Source organism: Ciconia boyciana, chromosome 1, assembly GCF_034638445.1.
Source record: "Ciconia boyciana chromosome 1, ASM3463844v1, whole genome shotgun sequence".
Taxonomy (NCBI): domain Eukaryota; kingdom Metazoa; phylum Chordata; class Aves; order Ciconiiformes; family Ciconiidae; genus Ciconia; species Ciconia boyciana.
Genome location: NC_132934.1, coordinates 154796037 through 154814817, shown reverse-complemented (window position 1 = coordinate 154814817; position 18781 = coordinate 154796037). Strand labels below are relative to the sequence as shown.

Below are 18781 nucleotides of genomic sequence, written 5' to 3'. Positions count from 1 at the left end.
TTCCCAGTCCTGAGGGAAGACTAGATACTGGCCTTGGAATTTTGTTAATAGATAGAAGGTTTTTAATTGTATACAGTTTTAAATACCACAGAGCAGGAGCAGCAAGTCTCTGACAGACTGGCAGGTGTTAAACTGCAAACCCCTAGCAAATCCAAAAGATGACGACCCTGAGTAGGGCCTGTAGCGATAGGAGAAGGGGTAATGGTTTTAAACAAAAAGAGGATAGATGCAGACTACGTATAATTAAGAAATTTTTTACAATGAGGGTGGTGAAACACTGGAACAGGTTGCCCAGAGAGCTGGTAGATGCCCCATCCCTGGAAACATTCAAGGTCAGGCTGGACGGGGCTCTGAGCAACCTGAGCTAGTTGAAGGTGTCCCTGCTCCTTGCATGGGGGTTGGACTAGATGGCCTTTAAAGGTCCCTTCGAACCCAAACCATTCTATGATTCTGTGATTAAATGTACACAGGTTTTTCTCTCGACCCATTCTTCCCCACTACACTTGTACTGTGCATAAACTTGAAAGCAGAACATAAAGCTGCTACTCTGCAGCAAGTTGCTCAAGAGGACATACTTTTGGAAAAAAAAAGTTTTAAATATACTTAGTAATAATTTAATTCATTATTCATTTAGGAATTGTCTCCTTATGTACTAAACAACTATGATTTGGGTGGGACAGAGAAAGGCAACAGCAAAGCATAAGAACAACCAACCCTTTAGTTTTAGAAAATTATGCCATAAGCATCCATAGGAAGACGAAGGAGTCCCCATACAACAACTTGGGAGGGGTTGGGCGGGGGTAGGGGGGTGGGGTGTGTTTTGTTTTTTAACCTAGCAGTTCTTCATTCTGGTTATGGTGTCTCAGCGTGAGCTCCTGGGTCACTGCATGCCTTCTTTGTAGCCGAGCGGGTTGGGAAACTCTAGGAGCAGTATTGAGTATTAACCCCTACTTTTTACTGCAGTCGGGAGAGAAACCACATACACCTCATTAGTGCTCCTTCATGTGCCTTTCTACTCCACAAAAGGCAGTTTCTCTTCCCTTCCTCCTGCATTAGCCTGTTTCACATCAGAAAATGCCAGTCCTCACTTCCCTCCAGGTAGATGGTAATGTCATGCATAGCTGCTAAAAATCAAAGCTGCAGCGTTGCTTGGGCACAACTAAGGAGGCGTTGGAAGGCAGACAGAACCCAAGTACTCAACACTGTAGTATCCTATAGGCACCATAAAGAGGTGTCTACAAAATGCAGACAAAATAGAAAACTGCTTCCTTCCCCCCCAAAAAAAAAACCACTTTGCTAGCCACATTAAAAAGAATTACAAGAGAAAAATGAAAGAAAAAACTTCCTCCTGCAACTTGGAATTAGAGCAGCAAGAGCTGTGATGCTGCCTGTAACACATGAAAGCCCGCTATGGAAGGAGAATTCACATCAATAAAGCCTCCAAATGAATAGTATGTATCCACAGTGATTTTAATAGTTCAGCTTCTGAATCTTACACTGCCATATCTGACATAGAGATTGCAATTGATTTATTAGCTACAAATATAAATTATACCTGGATTTTGTTTTTTTTCTTAAGAATAAAAAAAGTACCATGTGTTCAATCTTCCAAAGTTAGAATCGCAAAGCAAAAGATAATCATGTGAAAGCTGTCGAGAGTAAACAAACAGATCATTTACATGCAACATGAAATGGCGAGTCATCAAAAATCAGCCTCCTTCAAAACTGTTCAAATGATTGTTGCTACTAATTGTACTAACACACCATTTGTCCTCAGAGCCCACGGAAACTGGCAAGTCTTCCTCCATTATTTCATTCACATTCCCATTGTCGTACACTGAGCTTCCCAGAAGCCTTTAACGGTCAGAAGATTTTTTTTTTTTCCACATATACCATTTTAGTCTATTTATTCTTTGACTTTTCCTTTCTGGTGAACTGCAAGCACTTGTTACTCCTCAGTTTGCTGGAGCGAACAATCCCTCCCCTTTTCTTATGTCACGTAAATGGTTCAGGCACAACAACCAGATTTTGTCCTTTTTGCTGGCTTGTAGTCAGTAATGTCTACAGTTTGCGGTGGCCCCTCAGCTTTCTGCCGTACAATTATTGGGACTACCATCTCAAACACAGTTTCAAAGAGGTAGTCCACCTTGTATCCTGTTTTTGCACTGGTCTCAAAGCACATTTTCTCAGCTGCTGGAACATCCTTCTCATCTAGCATTTTGTATTTCAGTATCTTTTTATAGAGCGCAATCGCATCCTCTGCTCGGACTTGTTTTCGCACCTTCGAGCCGCAGCTGGCAACAGACTTTTCGGGTTTATTTTCATCCGGTGGTAAAGCACAGTCATCGGTGAGGTCAACTTTATTTCCAACGATAGCAAAAATGCAGTCGGCACTCGCACTGTCCGTTAGTGCCAAGAATCTTTCTTCCAGCTCTGTCAGGCTTTGGAGGCTGTTCACATCATACGTGAGGATCACAGCAGCTGCTCCTCTGCAGTACATAGACCCGAGGCCATGAAACTGCTCCCGTCCTGGCAAAGGTTTAAACACAATAAAAAGTTAGTGTGCTGGAAGCTACCTTATTAACTGAGTAAAAGAGTTTAAGGAATTTTAAGCTAATTTCACAAGTTCGGATGGAGCAGTGAAGGTAAAAATGTGTTATTTGTAGCGTTTTCAGTTTTTTCCTTCTGCTTTTCCTTAAGAGTGCAACAATGCCCCAGAACAGCTCAGCTCACCGCTTGCTCCATTTCAGAGCAGGGAATCTGTAAAGATGAGTGAGCAAGCAAGTGTGACACAGCATTCACAGTTGCAGAAAGCAAAAAAAAAGGTTGTTTTTTTATTAAATTGCATACTGGTTTATTTATGTCACATTAACAACTCCCCTGCTTGCATCCACAGACGGCCCATTCCACCTATTTAACCATTTATAAACAAAAAATAAGTTCTCCTAGTTCAAATTCTGCTAGAACTTATTACTCCTATAAATTCAGTACACACTTTCAAGTACATCAAAAATCTGGATCAAAGTCAGTAATCCACTTCTTCCTAGGTTTTGAAGGATTTTGTAAGCAATTTAGTCCTATGCTACACACCCACAGTTCTCAGGTACATTGGCTTTACAGGAAAAGACCTGTTGTCTTTAATACTGCCATATTAGCCTGTATTGAGATGCATCTGTCCCACCACAAGTACTCTCACTTTTTTTTAGAGTATTAAACACGAACCCTAACTACATTTTAAGAGTAATTCATCTCTTACGTTGCCCTGACCGTCACTCAATAACCAACAGTTAATAACAAAACATTTCTTCCTTCTCGTCATTCAGCGAGTATCTACCAGCACTTCCAGCTAAGCCTTGATGGTCTCCTTCAAATTAATTTCTTGGAAGACAAAATTGACTCTTCTTTAAATTCTAGGAAGCAAACAATGTTCTTCAGTAGTTGCAAAGGGACTAAGGGAAATGAGGCAGAAGACAGTGTTTTCCTTTCCTATCAAGAACTGCAACTTTCCCCAAATACCTGCTAGGTGTAAAATTTGCTGTAGCACATTCACTGTACTCCCCAAACTCGATCGTGAAAAAGATAAAACACACTAGATTTCAACCAGCCATCAGAGTCAGCCTTAGGTCACTGCAGAAGTGTGAATGAACGGGGGGGGGGACGACGGACCAGCTACGCTCTTCTTTCTGAACATCTTCTTAAGAATCATCATCATTTATCAACTCTTTTTGTACAGTCTCTTTGCACAGAGCCTCCATTTATAGAAAATCTGGAAGTGATCTGGTTACATTAATTTTCTGCACAAAGCTACTGACCACCATGAGCTACAGCATCACGAAATCCTTGTAAATGACTGGAATAGGAAAGGCAGAAGAAATTCATGCTGAAAAATACAGGTCAGTGTATGTTGGGAAAACACATCTGCACCTGAACATGCACACTGTGAAAGTAACTTAGAGCCTAACTCCAGTTGGGAATAGAACTTAAAATAGATCTTTGAGTCACTGTAGTTAAGTCCTTTGACAAACCTCAGGACACTAACTCCACGGTGGCCAGAAGAGAGACACGGTGTTCATCGTTAGCAGTAAAAGAAAACTGGAAAACACCAAGCTAGAACATGAAATCCGAAGCTCACCACACCTTTAACACTTAGTGAAACTCTGGTAACTGCCAGAGAAATAGATTTGAAAAGGTGCTGAGTACGTGATAAAGAGGTCTAAAGGAAGCTGGTGAGGGTGCTCAGAATATGCAAAACTTTTGCATGAGGAAAAATTGTGGGATCTCTCAGGCTGCTGAATGATTGAAAAAGGGTATAAGCAGATGTCTATAGATTCAGGCCTAATACTGAGAAAGTAACCCAGAAACAACTATTTACTCTTTCTCATAATCCAGAAAATTAGGATTTCCCATCAAAAAATCATGCATGTAGTTTAAATACTTTCCTACCCAGTGAATAATGGGCAATAAGTGTTATATGACATTGCAGAGGTCAAAAGTTCAATAAAGGGCGTTCAGAAAAGCATTAGACAAAGTTTATGGAGAATTGCTTCTGTGCAATTTTGTATAACCTCTGATTTGTTTTCCTCCAGCAAAAGAAATTCTTTAACCAATGATCTGGAGGGTAGAAAAAAAGGGGGAAAAAAAAGAATAGATATGCCCTTGTTTTGGTACATTGGGTAAGGGCAAGAGAGATTGGGGTGTAGGGGAGGGAATAAGTCAGTGCTTTTATACTTTTTCCTCCAATCTCATGTTCAAAGTTGTGCTTTCACTTGCACTGCAAGTGAGTTTTTAAAAGTCTCCAGATTTTCAGTAGAAGTTTGTGCCGTGCCGTGCCCTACTTTGTTTTTACCCGAATCCTGATTATACTGCGGTCTGGAAAGCACAATGGAACATATATCCTCCCCCGTTCTCCCACTTCAGATGCCTAAGACGTAAAATCCAGCCCCCAAAATCACTTGCTACAGCAACCGAGTACTACAACAATGCTATTACTTGTTTTATGGAATCTGTATGCTAATCTAATCTTGCACAGCATAATATAATCCATGACATTTTTACACTCTAACTACGAACTGGCTACTTCTACAACCAATATATTGTTAACAAGGGAAAAGAAACAGTAAGAAGAATTTACCTTGCATAAGGGATTAATTATGTCAGAGGAATTATGGATAGTCTCTCTCGCTCACCCACACAGCACAATCTACATGCAGAAAAAATGCATAATTTCTTTTTGCAGCACAGTTTCCTTGTACAGACCACTTCTGGCACCTAAGGGCTGGAACAACCCTAGATGTGGAAACCCCCCAAAACTACACAAAGTATTTAAACTAGTATCTTACCTGTCCCCGAGGTGTCAGACGTTACAGTGGAAAACTTATTGCAGGAGAACAGACACACCCTTCTTATGGCCAGTTATTTCTTCCTCTGGACCCATCTGGTCCCACTACAACCATGTACCTTTTTTACACACCTAGCTAAATTAAACAGTAAACCCTGAATCCAAGAATTAAACAATTTCACCCTTTCAAAAAATAGAGGTAACAGGGAAGAGTGGCAGAACTATCAAATAATTTGCAATCAAAGGAATTGCAAGAAGAACCAAATCAACCACAAAGGCACAACATTAGGGAAATTTCTTAAAGCCAAGCAACCAAAAACTAATTTCCATTTTTCTTTTCATCTTTGTATTTTGCCTTATTTACAGCAGTTCGATAACGCTACGGCCATATCATTTCTTGCAGCACCATTAGCTTTTCAGAGGCTCTTCCAGCAAGTATATGAAGTCCTGTTGGAGACTTCACCCACTCAGGAGCAGTGTCGCCAACAAGCATTTTCAAGATCTTATGGTGGTTGTCATAAACGAATTGCAGAATTTTGAGCCAAATGGACCTCAGTCCCATAAAGTTCGTAAGAAACCCAAGGGAGAAAGAAAGGGAAAGTAGACCTTGCAAGAGGCCAGCCTGATAAGTAAGCAAGGCTAGATTTAAAGTCTGCTGAGACTTGAACTTAAGGCCTAGGCTTTGGTCTAGCCAGCCTCCTACAACACCCCAGCCTCTCAGCTGGAAGGCAGCAGCCTACATGAACACTTTCTTTGGATGGGACCACAGCCTGACCGAGCATCCCCTTCCCTTCCCAGCTCCCAGCTGTGGGATCCACTGGCAGCAGCAGTGCTAGCCACTGCCCCCATCTCCTTCTTGGAGCTCTCCTCCTGCCCGCCGTCTCTGGGGTTGGTATCCAAAGTCGCCTGTGAAGTTGCTGTTGATGTTTACGAGAGCACAAGATTTCCTCCAGCCAGATTTGAATGTTCCTTACCTACCACCTCTTCAAAGGCTTTCACCACAACTTCTTAAGTAGCATAACTTCCCACACACACACACTCTTTCAAGAAATCCTCTACTGGAAGAACAAGTTTTAAATCTCTCAGTGTTGAGCACACACAAGAATGCAAAACAGACTGTTACTTTAAGTCTTGAGGGAATAAAACACCACAAATACGAAAGAGCTAAGAAGTTCCTCCAGAAAGTACCGAAAAAAGTACTGTAGTTACTCTGATATCACAGTCTGAGCAGGGTCCTAAATCCTGAGTTCTTAAAGTAAATACGTAGTGTGGAAAAATACATGGAGATGAGCAATAGAAGCACGCTAACATTGCATTAAAAATGAAAAAAATTGCAAAATTGTCCAGAAAGTTCTCAGTCCATAAACCAGGTATCTTCCCAGGATTTCCACTGTAATTTAAGCAGGACTGTAACCTGAACAGTAGAGAGGAATTAACACAAACACAAGGTATCAGCTAGGTTTTGCCTTTCAAATTCTCTTTCTCCTTTATAAGAGAGTCTGAACTTGAGTGTACACGAAGAGAGACCAGAACTGTGCCCTAAGGAAACAGCCAAAATGGGAAAGAAAAAAGAAAGTATGACACCCGTGACACTGCACAGAAGTCAGTATTAGCAAGAAATGAGAGCTGAGGATTCAGCTGCAGTGGATGAAGGTTCAAAGGGTGACCCTGATGCTCTTGAGTTACCTCAGCGGGAACATCCGCGTGATCACAAGAGAGACAAAGAAGCTTCTTTTTAAGGAACAGCATTTCCTTCTGTTTGCAGACAAAGCAGTAAAGTTGTGACCCTTTAAAGGACATCAGGGGAAACAATTTTCCTAGGAACTGAGATTTCTGTTTGTGCACGTATACCGAGATACATACTGACTATCAAAGAACAAACAATAAAGGTCCCTGAAGGCTATCAGGAAAATTCCCCTACCCACATGTGAGTCAGGCTGTAAGTTTTGATGAAGTCAGAGTTCTTCATTACCTTGTTCAAGACTGATATTTATTTCTTCTAGGTGGCTTTATCGTGTTTCCCTTGAAGTAAGGAGCTTTATTAAGAACCAAACTATGCCTGTGGTTACTTGGGGATAAAATAAAGCTCTCTATCCCAAAGGATTAACATGGAGGACGTAAGCAGGAATTAGTGGAAACAAATGAGTCAGAAAGCACTGGAGAGCTCAATTTTTACACATCTAGGAGCTGTCTGAATACGTGATTTCCCGATCCATTAGAAAAATGCCAGCATTTGGTTGTCCTCTGAGATCAAATTCCCCATAGAATAAAAGTCTCTGGGAGGGGCAAAAAAACCAAACCCCAAAACACACCAAAAACCACCACAAACCCCCCCAAAAATACAACCACCAAAACAATTACAGTTGAGCAACTACAAAATTCATTTAAGCTCCACCTTCACCTAGTATTAGACATTCACAATGCTACAATATAGAATATACTTGTGTATATTGACGTTTCAGAATGCAACAGACCTCTAGCTCTACTAAAAATCAAGATGACATTTATTTAGTTTATACTCATTAGTTAGATATGAATCAACATTCAAGGCATGAAATGTGCCCTATTTCAAGAGCTTCTATTTAAGTTATTAAACTTAGATATGGATGTCTTGGCCAAAGCAGAACATAACAAACATAGAAAAGTACTGATCTTAATACCCAAAGGGCTTCACTTTCATGTTTTAAAGTAGAAAGAGCTACACATGGAAGAAGAAAATAACAGCCACATGGGTTAAGTGAACAGTGAACAAAGGAAAATTCTTTAATACAGCTCTCCAAAGAAAAGCCATCAAAAACAGTCAAGAAAGCAGACTCAATGTAATATACAATTGGGACAAGCCTACTCCATTTGTAAATGTAACTTACTCTCAATTGCTAAGCCAAGTATCTCTATCTCATATTAAAAGAAGATTTAAAATGGCAAAAGAGACCATCTCTTCCCTTAAATCTATGTATTTGTTGACTTCATGAACAAACACTTGAGTTCTGAAGGAGTCTGAAATTCCCAAGACCCTGCAGACATCCCCACTCTACAAATGTGATTCGTTTGAGGCCTGTAAAGCTCCTTCTGCAAAACAGCAGTTCAGTGTGAGCAAGAAAGCCACAGGAACAGCAGCAATCATTCACTTCTCGCTTAGGCAAGACGAGGAATCATGATCAAATGGAGCACTGTCCTTCACTCAGCTTTAATTATCATACTAGAAATATCACATCCCCACTAACAAATGTTTAACTTGGGCACAAAAATCAATGACTAGAAAGACTAGAACTTATCCACTGCATAATTGTTATCTATGAATTACTTAAATCCCCTCAGATCTGGTCTTAGAAAATGGGGGTTATTCAAAAACACCTTTACAATAAATAGAAACAATTAACTCAGCTTCAGTCTGTAAAGCACTTTTCACTCCAATTTAAAACATCAAAACAAGTAAAAGCACCATCACGTTGCACGCATGGTTCCTTCCAGCACGCACACACACTCCATATCACAGACATTATTCACAAGCTCATGTCCAAAGTTATTATGATCCAAGCCTGACAGCATTCAGGTATTTATACCGCTGCTTTTATACAGATAAAGGAAATATACTGCATAAGGTCTTCTCCTCCCCTAGAGGCTGGCATTCAGGAAGGCGAATATACTCAGGACATTTGTTTCAAGTGCTACAAATATCTTCCCATAAAAAAAGATCACAATATTCAAATGGAGGCAAGTCGCAGACTCAAAGGAACCAGCGATGCATTTGAACGGCCTGCCACAGATGAGAAAGCCTTGCGAACTGTAAAGTGAAGCAGAAGATGCTTCCTAATACATTTAACTCCATGACGTTTGAATAAAAGGCAGGTCTCGAGTTCAGTGCACTGTTACACAGGAGGAACATAACATTATCTTCCTGATCTGGAAGCGGCATTGGATTATGTCACTATAATCTAGTCCCTGCTGAATTCACACACAGAAATCTTACACAATCTACTAGCAGATTATAGAATAGAATTCTACCAAATATTAAAATATTCAATTTAATAGATCCCATTTTGTCTGAACAGCCTGATAAGTTACTTGAGAAAAATCCAACTAGTTATCTAACTGGAGGCAGAGAAAGGTTTGGATGAAACAGGAAATGCCTTGGCACTATAATCCCAAATTTATGAGCTATGGTACCACAATATGGTTTTTATTCTGAGAGATTAAGCAGCAGCCTTCAAATAAAAATATTAGAGAGATTTATTTATTTTTTTTAGAAGTCTACTAAACTACCATCAGTGATCCAGCAGTGTCTGGGATAAAAACATATCCCAAAATATATGTAAACTGTGTTATTAGGGAACATAAATTTTGATAGGAATCAAAAATGAGGAAAAATACACAGCGATGAATAACTGAAGGGCCATCTGAAAGGACTAATTCTTAAACACAATTTTAAAAAAGAGCATAAATCTTATATTTTATCTTTGGAGGATAACCACTCGTCCCCTGCAAACTTATGCAGGAATATTTAACAGATATTAATACATCCTCCGTGGAATAAGAGGAGAAGCTACGATAGTATTCAGGAAAAACTGGATGAGATGATTAGGATTACCAAGCATCAAGGCCTATTACTGGGGATTCTGTTTCCGATGTAATATGCAAGGGAAAAAATAAAACTCGTCCTTTATTTCCATTCCTTTACGTAACAAAACCAACATCCTTTTGGGCATCTAAATTAGCTATTAACATTTTGCCAAGAGAAGACGACTACCCCCTGGAAGGCTTGTCCACACCAGCAACTATCAGTGTGCATTAAGAAAAGCAACACTCTTACTTCCCCTGCTTTAGTTAAGGGCACTAAAACCACAAATCATGTATTTCTATCCCCTACTACATTTCACAAAAAAAAAAAAAAGAGACATGGAAACAGATAAGGAAAGCAGGACAAAGGTAGGAAAAGAATAAAGTTTTTAAAGAGCATAATGACGAACTACAGAGAAAAAAAACCCACCACACCCTGTATCCTGTATGAGATTTTGCTCTTTTTTCTTGTTCTAATACAAAGGCAGCATACGAATGCAATTTTTTGAGTTGTAGTCACCACCAGTATGGCTAGGAAAGGAATCAATTCGGAATCTTTACAAACAAAAAGAATCACTAGAAGGCATCTGAAATAAAGAAAAAGGGGGCGTTTACTTACTGGAAATGGAAATTCCACTACACATGATACCTAAGAATAGTAATACATTGAATGAAAAAAGCTATATCCAGATTTCTTTCAGCCTACTTCTTTTCCCTCTCCTTTAAATATAATAGCTATATCCAGATTTCTTTCAGCCTACTTCTTTTCCCTCCCCTTTAAATATAATAACTAAACTAAAAATAACAGACACGTGATAAATAGGGTTTGCAGGACATGTTTCAGCAAGGACCAACAAATACAAAGTATGTAAAAGATTTTTCCCTAAAACTCTAGCCACTTCACCTACCTTCTGAAAAATGAGCCTTCCCTTAAAAGGATTAACAACTTTGCTAATAGTAATGTGCTCTCTATTTCTTTACAGATTCAAGCTTATTCCTTGTTTACAGCCTTTTCAAAAGGAAAGTCACCTTAACAGCCAGCTAAAACAAATGACAGATGCAACTATTATTAATTTGCTTCTCCTTTTGTGGTTTTCATCAGTAAATAGTGCTCATAATTCTATTTTGGCTGTGTTTCCTTTTTTAATTTTTTGCTATATACACCCAGAGCGATTATAGCACAACCCGTTCAAGACAGCCCTGACCGGCTGGGAGAACAACCCCCTTTATGCCCCTATCCTTTCCAAGAACAGCTTTCCCTTGTCAAACTTGAAATATAGCAATAGGTCAAGCAGTTTCAACCGACTCTTTAATCGCTGTTAAAACACCAATTCAATTAACATTCCAAAAGTGATACTTTGGCACAATTCACATAAAACAATTCTTCCAAAGAAGTTCACTTAAATGGGCCTTTTATTGTTAGGACAAATAGCACACTGAGAAGTTATGCAAGAATAATGTCAGCGTCGTGTACTGCCAAACTCCGTAAGACGTGGTTTAACGATCTACAGGATCATCCGAGCTTCATCTGAAGATGATGGCTTGTTGCGATACATTTTTCTTCAGCAAAAGGGCACATACAAAACCCCGTTTAATAAAAGTGGCAAAACAGAAAATAACGGGAATTTTTGCTGCAGGGTTAGTTTTATTTCATATCCTCCAAAAAGGTTATCTTTCTAGGCACGTGCTGGTAGAAGCTCCAAAATAAATGTCTCGTCACAACATTTTTCCGATGTGCTGAAGAAATGACTCAAAAGACATATAGCCTTAATGCACAGCATACCTTTGAAGAACCCACAACTGAAACATGGGTAAACGTTTGCTATGTTTTTCTGACACTTAACAGTGTGATAGTTTATGGAGAAATGTGCTTTAAAGTAAAAGCTTCACTTTCTAAAGACAGTGAAACTAAGAGCAGATGCCTAGCAGCTTATGCTGGTGCCGATCACGCCGTTGTTACATCCTGCAGAGCATGCCGAGTCACAGAGGTATCCGAAAAAGCTGATCACTGCAGGTTAAACCCTCTCACCCACACCTCAACTATAATAAACATCCTTCAGTCATCTTGTCAAATCCTGTATTGTTTGGTCATGAACTAGTTTAAATACTCCCAGAAATTTTTTTAATCCAGGCCCGAATAGTAGTTTGTCAGTTTTCATTCCGTAACTGGCAGTGAAGACTTCCATTACCGTTCCCAAAGACAGACCTGTCGGACACACTCACAGGAAGGAGGAGATCAAGTTAATAAGGGAGAGAAGAGAGAAAAACAAAAGAAAAAAATTTCACAGAGCAAGGCCAGAGATCAAGTGTAATCCTCATTCGAGTTTGATCTCCTGCGTAATAAAGATGATAGAATTTTGCTCAGCCCTCGTCTTGTGACTGAGGAGGAATTTGTATTTTATAAAGCAACCAAAGACAGAGAAGTTAATATCCCACAAATTGGTTTGCTGCATTTCAGCTTTCAGACTCTGAATTTTGATACTTTCACCTTTATTATGTATCCTCTTCAAAAAAAGACAGAAAAAAGAAAAAAACCCCACACACCATACACACCCCCCAAAAAAAAGAAAACAAAAACAACAAAAAAACAACCCCAAAGAACAGAAAACCCCCACTCTCCTCTCTAAAAGGTATTCCTGTATGACAACCTCCTTCTTGTTAGGCCAGAGAAATCAACACTTTTTTTCATATTCAGGCTCTCTGCCTCTGGCAGATTCCTCTAAATCATTAACCATACTTCTATCTCTTTTCTCCAACCTTTCCATATTATTCTACAACCAAGACTGTAAGAGAGTCTCACCAAAGCTATGAGGTTACTTAAATTCTTCACTCCTTTCACCCCTCCCAACACTTGGTATACTCTTCAGAACAGCTTGTAGGCTTTGGGACACCACGAGGTACCAAGAGCTCAGTTTGTCATCTACTACCAACTCAATGGACCTTGCAAAATACATATTGTTGCCCAAATGAATCTAGCTTAACCTGTTACCAGCACTCCACACCATTAGTCTCTCTTCACTTGCAGCCTCACACATTTGTTTAGTCTGCATATTTCTAGCTGCAATCATCTTTTTATAAAGAAACTTATGAACTCCATGTCTTTGGACTAAATGCATATTCATGGTATCTATAACCAGCAACGTCTTCAACAGACAAAGGAGCTGCACAACTCCTATATAAAGGAGAAGAAATAGTATCAGAGAAGATCTCTATTATCTCCAAGATTTAGCCCGTGAACTAGTTCCAGCTTTTCTGGGACAAAAGAGTACCTGGGGTCTATTCCGTTGCATAAATACAAAATTATTTTTCTTGCTGGCAAGAATAAATCACAACTTACCATTATAATAATTAAATTAAGCCCACACTTCTAAACTTAAAAGAATTTTGATTTCAAAAATCAAAGTTCCCATAGAAACACCGATTTTACTCCACCAATATTCTTTCTATCCAAAGTTTTAAATTTAATCATATTATGCCTTGTAACAAAAAGCATTACATAGAAAAAAGCTCCTAACCACACTACCTAGCATGTTTCTGCCAACAAAAACTTTGGCTAGACCTGAAAAAAACAAAACAAAACAAAACCACCTATTTGCAGCTAAAGATCCCATTGACGCCTCTACAATCCTGAATAATATTTTCATTTACCTAGGTAAGACTTACTTTTTTCAAACCACCCATTTTGTTTAGTTCTCCTGATGTACTGTGTTTATTTTTAAGTGAAGGAAATAACCCCAGAAGCTTCAAGCAATTCACGTATTTTTCAGCTGTCTGGAAGCCTAGTGCCTTGTAAAAGAAGAACAGAACTGACCTTAGCCCCGCCAGTCCAGCAAGCGTATCTTGAGTGCATCTGCAACACAAACTGAAAAAACGACACCGGTATTTATCTATTTCCCTCTGAAACCTCACAGTTGTGTAGGAAGACGTTTTATCTAAACACTGAAGTCTGGCTAAAGAAATGAGGGCATGCCAGATTTATGGGACATTATCATCCTGTCTACGAGCAAATGCTCCACCAGAACTCCAGCTGAGATTAGCATCAACACCATCTCTACTGAAAAGAAAACGTGGCAGGGTGCTTGAGAGTTAAATTTATGAACCTCCTGTATGCCTGTACTAAAACAGGAGCAGGAGTGCAAGGACGAATTTAGAAATCTGAATCTGAGTAAGCAAAATGTAAGCATCGATGTGAAATTCTTCTGAAGCTTTATGCTTAAAAGACAATTTTAAACTGCTACTTAAAAAAGAACTGGTCATTTGGCAGATGACCTTCTTAAGGAAAGATATGATTGGAAGCAAACCATGAGGGGAAAAAAAACACCCTTTGGATTTACTTTGGAAGAGTTCTGCGGGAAGCAATAGCACTGAACACCTAACTGCAGCAGCAGAGCTTGATGGTCAAATATTGCTCAGTGGTGGGTAACAAAGAGGCCAGTTACAGGACGGGGCTGTAAAACAACCTCTCCTGCGTAAGACGCTTGCTTCTGGGTTGTGCAAGAAGCCTTTTGGTCGTAACGCCCGCTGGAATACCAATCCATCTCCTCCAAGAAAAGTCCTTCCTACAGAAAAGCAATTCATTTTCCACAGGATGAGCTCTAAAAGCAGCTTGTTTTTCTTGCCAGTACCTGAAAACTGATACTTTTTCCTTAAATTTACAATTGCTTTCCCACAGGGGAACAGGCACTGCAGATGAGCCCACTTCTCTATGCAAGTGCTAAGCAGAGGCGGTTACCAAGTCCTTCTCTTCAGAGTCACTCCAAAAGGAGATCTTCAAAGCCCACACTCCCTCCACAAGTTTGCTCTTCCAACTGAGAAGTAGGTCCTCAGCTCAGGCAGGAATGCGTGGCCAGGTGTATTTCAGCACAGTTTGACTGGCATCGCAGGGCCGGGAGGTCACTCCACACACGTTGGATGTTTTATATTGCTCAATAAGGAACCGGTAAGTTAACTTGGCTTCCAGTTCACCCAAGCAAACATTGATACAGGTGTGTGATTTTAAAAATAATAAGATAAATAAATCCAGAGATGGGTACGGTTAATTGAGATTGCCCTCCTAAATGTAACTCACGAAGCACTCTGAAATGCTACCACTCGTCAGGCATTCCTGCCAGCTCTCAGCGAAGTTAGCAGATCAGCGTCTGCCCGCTCCCTCACAGCCAAGAAGCGCTTCCTGGTTTTCTTCATTTTTATTCATGTTTTAAGTTTACTTAGGTTTTTCACTTTCCTCATTAGATACTTTGCTTTTGCCTTAGATATCTCTTTATGGCTTTTTTTTTTTAATCAAAAGTCCCTGTAGGATTTTTTGCAGAAGAGTAACTACATACATACCAAGTCAATCAATACAATACACCATACCATTTTTTTGAGCGAGGAAATACCATGAACTTAATAAACATCTTCATTAAGGACAGCGACATTTCACAGAAGGAAAATAGTTCATTGTTACTGATTGCAGATCCTCTTTGGATTAAGTTTTGTACCCAACCATAAATAAAATTAAATGGTCTCATATATTAGAAACATGATTCTTTTTCCATATTACCACTTTAACCCCAAACACATCATCATGTACTTCTGCCTCCTGGCTGTCAGTCTTCAAATCCCTTCCCAAGTATAGGAAACCAAACCACCAACGTGCAGCTATGACCTTCTTTGTGCACACCCACACACGGGGAATCAGGCAAAAAAACAGTAAGTTAGCTTTCTCTTTCACAGACCCACAGGAGAATTTCACTTACAAGAACATTAGCTATGGCAGTACCTATTTTCTGTCAGCCGCCCTTCAATGACACTTCTTTCCATCCTGCTGTCAATACTTAGGAAGCATTAGCAGCGGCGACGGGCTGGCAGAGCCCCGCTTCAGGGACATCCCAGGACAGCGGCCAGAGGGTTTTAAGACACTGCAAAAAGCTCAGTCTTCAGACATTTTCAGGCATCTCCAGGGTGCTTCTACCACAGCACCAGGGCACCAGAAGCAACAGCTTTTTAGCCTTTGGTCATCAGCCTGGAAGACTTTGAGGACAACCCAGTCACACACCCCTGGGAACGCACCTTCCCACCCTTCCCCGCAGCCAGAGACCATCCTCTTCTCCCACAGCAGCAGCACGGCTTTGCTCAGGACAGGCGCTGGGCCCTACAATATAGAGAGGGGGACCCAAGTATATTGGTCATGGTTCCTTTTGGAGATAAAATTGATTACTAAGCCCGTATATAGACAGTATAAACAGTACCTCAAGCACTATTTCCATAAATCTTTTATCCTACTAGTACCTTTCCAGGCTGATTAGGAGTAGATGACGGGAAGAGGAGGACTAGAAATACTTCCGAATGACCGAGCTTTTACAAATCAGAAGTTAGTGCAAGACAGCAGCTGAATTCTGGTTATCACCACTGTTCAGCACTAAAAAAAAAAAAAAAAAAAAAAAGTCTCTACAAATCACAACATTCATATTCTGAAAAACAGAGACCAGGTTTCACAAAAAAAAGAAACTTGAGAGCTGGCAGATTGTCTTGTCAGAAGTGACCTTCTGTGTCACATGTTTCGAAAATGAGAAACGATTCCTGCACACATAATGAATAACGGAGTTGTCTGAAATGCCTTAGGAAGTTATGGTTATCAGATCAATAGCAGGCACCCACAGACAGCCTGCCCCAGCAGATACTTCATAAGTGCCTCTTATTTAAGGTTAAACTATCTTCTGGTGAAATGGAACTCAGCTGTAGTAGATAACTATATGCTAGCTCCTGATTTGTAACACTGAGTTTAACTTCAAACCAGCCTTCACTAGCAATTTGAAAAATATTTAAACCTTGCTAAATGGGTAGAAGTAAAGGCCATAGATCTTGCAAACTGAATGAAAAAATCTACTTTTTTTTTTTTTTTTAAGAGAAACTCACATTAGTAACATGGGACATGAAGGTAGGCCCACTCAATAGACAGATATTTTTATGGTTTGTTTCAATGTCAGTTCATTTATAGGCAGGTTCTCAACTAAGAATACATGCAATTCCTTCATGCATAATTTATCCTTAAGAAAATTACAACTGCTTCTACTCCTTACCAACCACCACCAGTTTCTATTCAGCTGAAGTCGTCTTCACTGGGTGCTTCTGGATCCTTGCTATTTGTCAAAAGCAGGAGGAAGTTCTGGTGATCCGGTGGGCTGTCTTCAGCAGGTACCAAGAGTGGGAGACTGACAGACATACAGCTGCCACCTGGGTTTTATGGGAATGTACTTAAAACTTGTTCACCTCATTCAGATAATTTTATCACAGGACGCATGGCTTGTGTTTTGAGAACTTGTGCTGGCTAAGACGAACACATGGCTTTTACATTTCCAGTACTACTTGTCCCTTTTAATTCCACTTCTTGCTTATCTGCCTACACTCTTAAGAGCACATTTAGTATTCACTGTTTAGAGGCATTAATTTGAGGATTAAAGAAATGAAAACCACAAAACAGGCATGGTAAAAATCAATCTCGTCTCATTAACTTTCTCCAACCTGGCACAAAGGCAATACCACTAAAAACCATAAACAACTCAGTTCTGAACTTTCTATACAGAGTAAGCTACAAAGAGCAATGTTACCACTGTCCAGTGTCTACCCATTCAACCCTCGTGCCATGAGGGGAAGCTACTTACCAAAAGGGAACTGCCTACAGATTTGCATGCATTACATCCTTTTCTTTCATAATTAAGGCAGAGGCAGCATCTCTAGGTCACAAAGTGCTCTGCCACTCAAAAAGAGGATAGATGCCAACTACTCCACTTCCACTGGGCTTCCAAGGCTTCAAGTAAAAAAAAGTTGAGCAGAACAATGTGGAAAGGGCACACAATGCTAGAACAGGAAAGGAGATAGGGGAAACAATACGAATGTGGTACATATAGCTATCTGCTGTGGGAAGGAAAGCTCATGTCCTGAAGACGGTCTTACAGGAGTGTTTGTTCCTCCTCATAAAAATAAGAAGTAATCATACTGGTGGGGGCTGGAGGAGCTGAGCTCTTTGAGACATTTTCAGTTTCAGAAAATTAAGAGATTTCCTTTTTAAATAAGCAACAGCCTGTATCAGAGGAAAAAAAAAAACGAAAACAAAAAAACAAACAAAAAACCCCCCTCTCATTACACCAGTGGGGTTTTTTTGTTTTGTTTTAAAACACCTGAGTCTCACTTGCAGCAACCCACAAGATTTGATGATCCCTTTTATGAAGCTTGGAAGATGATGACTCAACTGCATAGGGCTTTATCTTTTGTTCGTTTTTTAACTATAAACTGCTACAAATTCTGGTCGTTTCTCCCTTTTCTGAGTGAGCCAAAATCTTTGGGTTTTTTGAGAGCAAATGACAGACAGAGAATGGAAACAAATAAATAATAAACAAAAAAACCCTCTAAAATATAACCGAGAGCCTTATTTCTAACTTCAACAATTAAGAAGAGAGCAACAACAGATTTGTACATCCAGATGACAGACCCCACTATGAAGAACAGAAACTGACTTCTGAGGACTTTCACAACATAAGGCATTAAACTACGTGAAGCTTCAGTCCCGTCGCTGAAGTAAGCTGCGCAACCAGAAAGGGAAGTCTGTCAGCCCAAAGCCCTTGGGGAAAGGGAAGCAGGAACTCAACTGAAGGTCATTGCAACCAGGGCACATCACCACACATGTATGGTTTTTATACTGCTGTCTTTGAGTGGACTGGGAACATGAGCTTAAGAAGAAATCAAAGTTGGCTGACTCATGTAGAGGAATTATTACCTGGCCAATGACCAGCATTTAGACATTTCTTTTGTTTTAAAGGCTATTCCAATCTACCTAACTTTTGCTTCACATTCTTCATGAAGTGTACTACACATTAAATTATCTTGCCCTGCCTCCCAAACTGTTTC

General features: G+C 39.9%; 1 protein-coding gene across 1 annotated transcript in view; it reads right to left on the bottom strand.

The window, feature by feature from the left end:
* Positions 1-1451: 1451 nt before the first annotated feature.
* RAB20 (RAB20, member RAS oncogene family) overlaps positions 1452-18781 on the bottom strand; it is a 29054-nt gene continuing 11724 nt past the window's right edge. Inside the window, exon 2 of the mRNA XM_072849880.1 lies at positions 1452-2529. Within this exon, the coding sequence (XP_072705981.1) occupies positions 2009-2529 (521 nt within the window). The 3' untranslated portion in view covers positions 1452-2008. The remainder of the gene's footprint in view (positions 2530-18781) is intronic.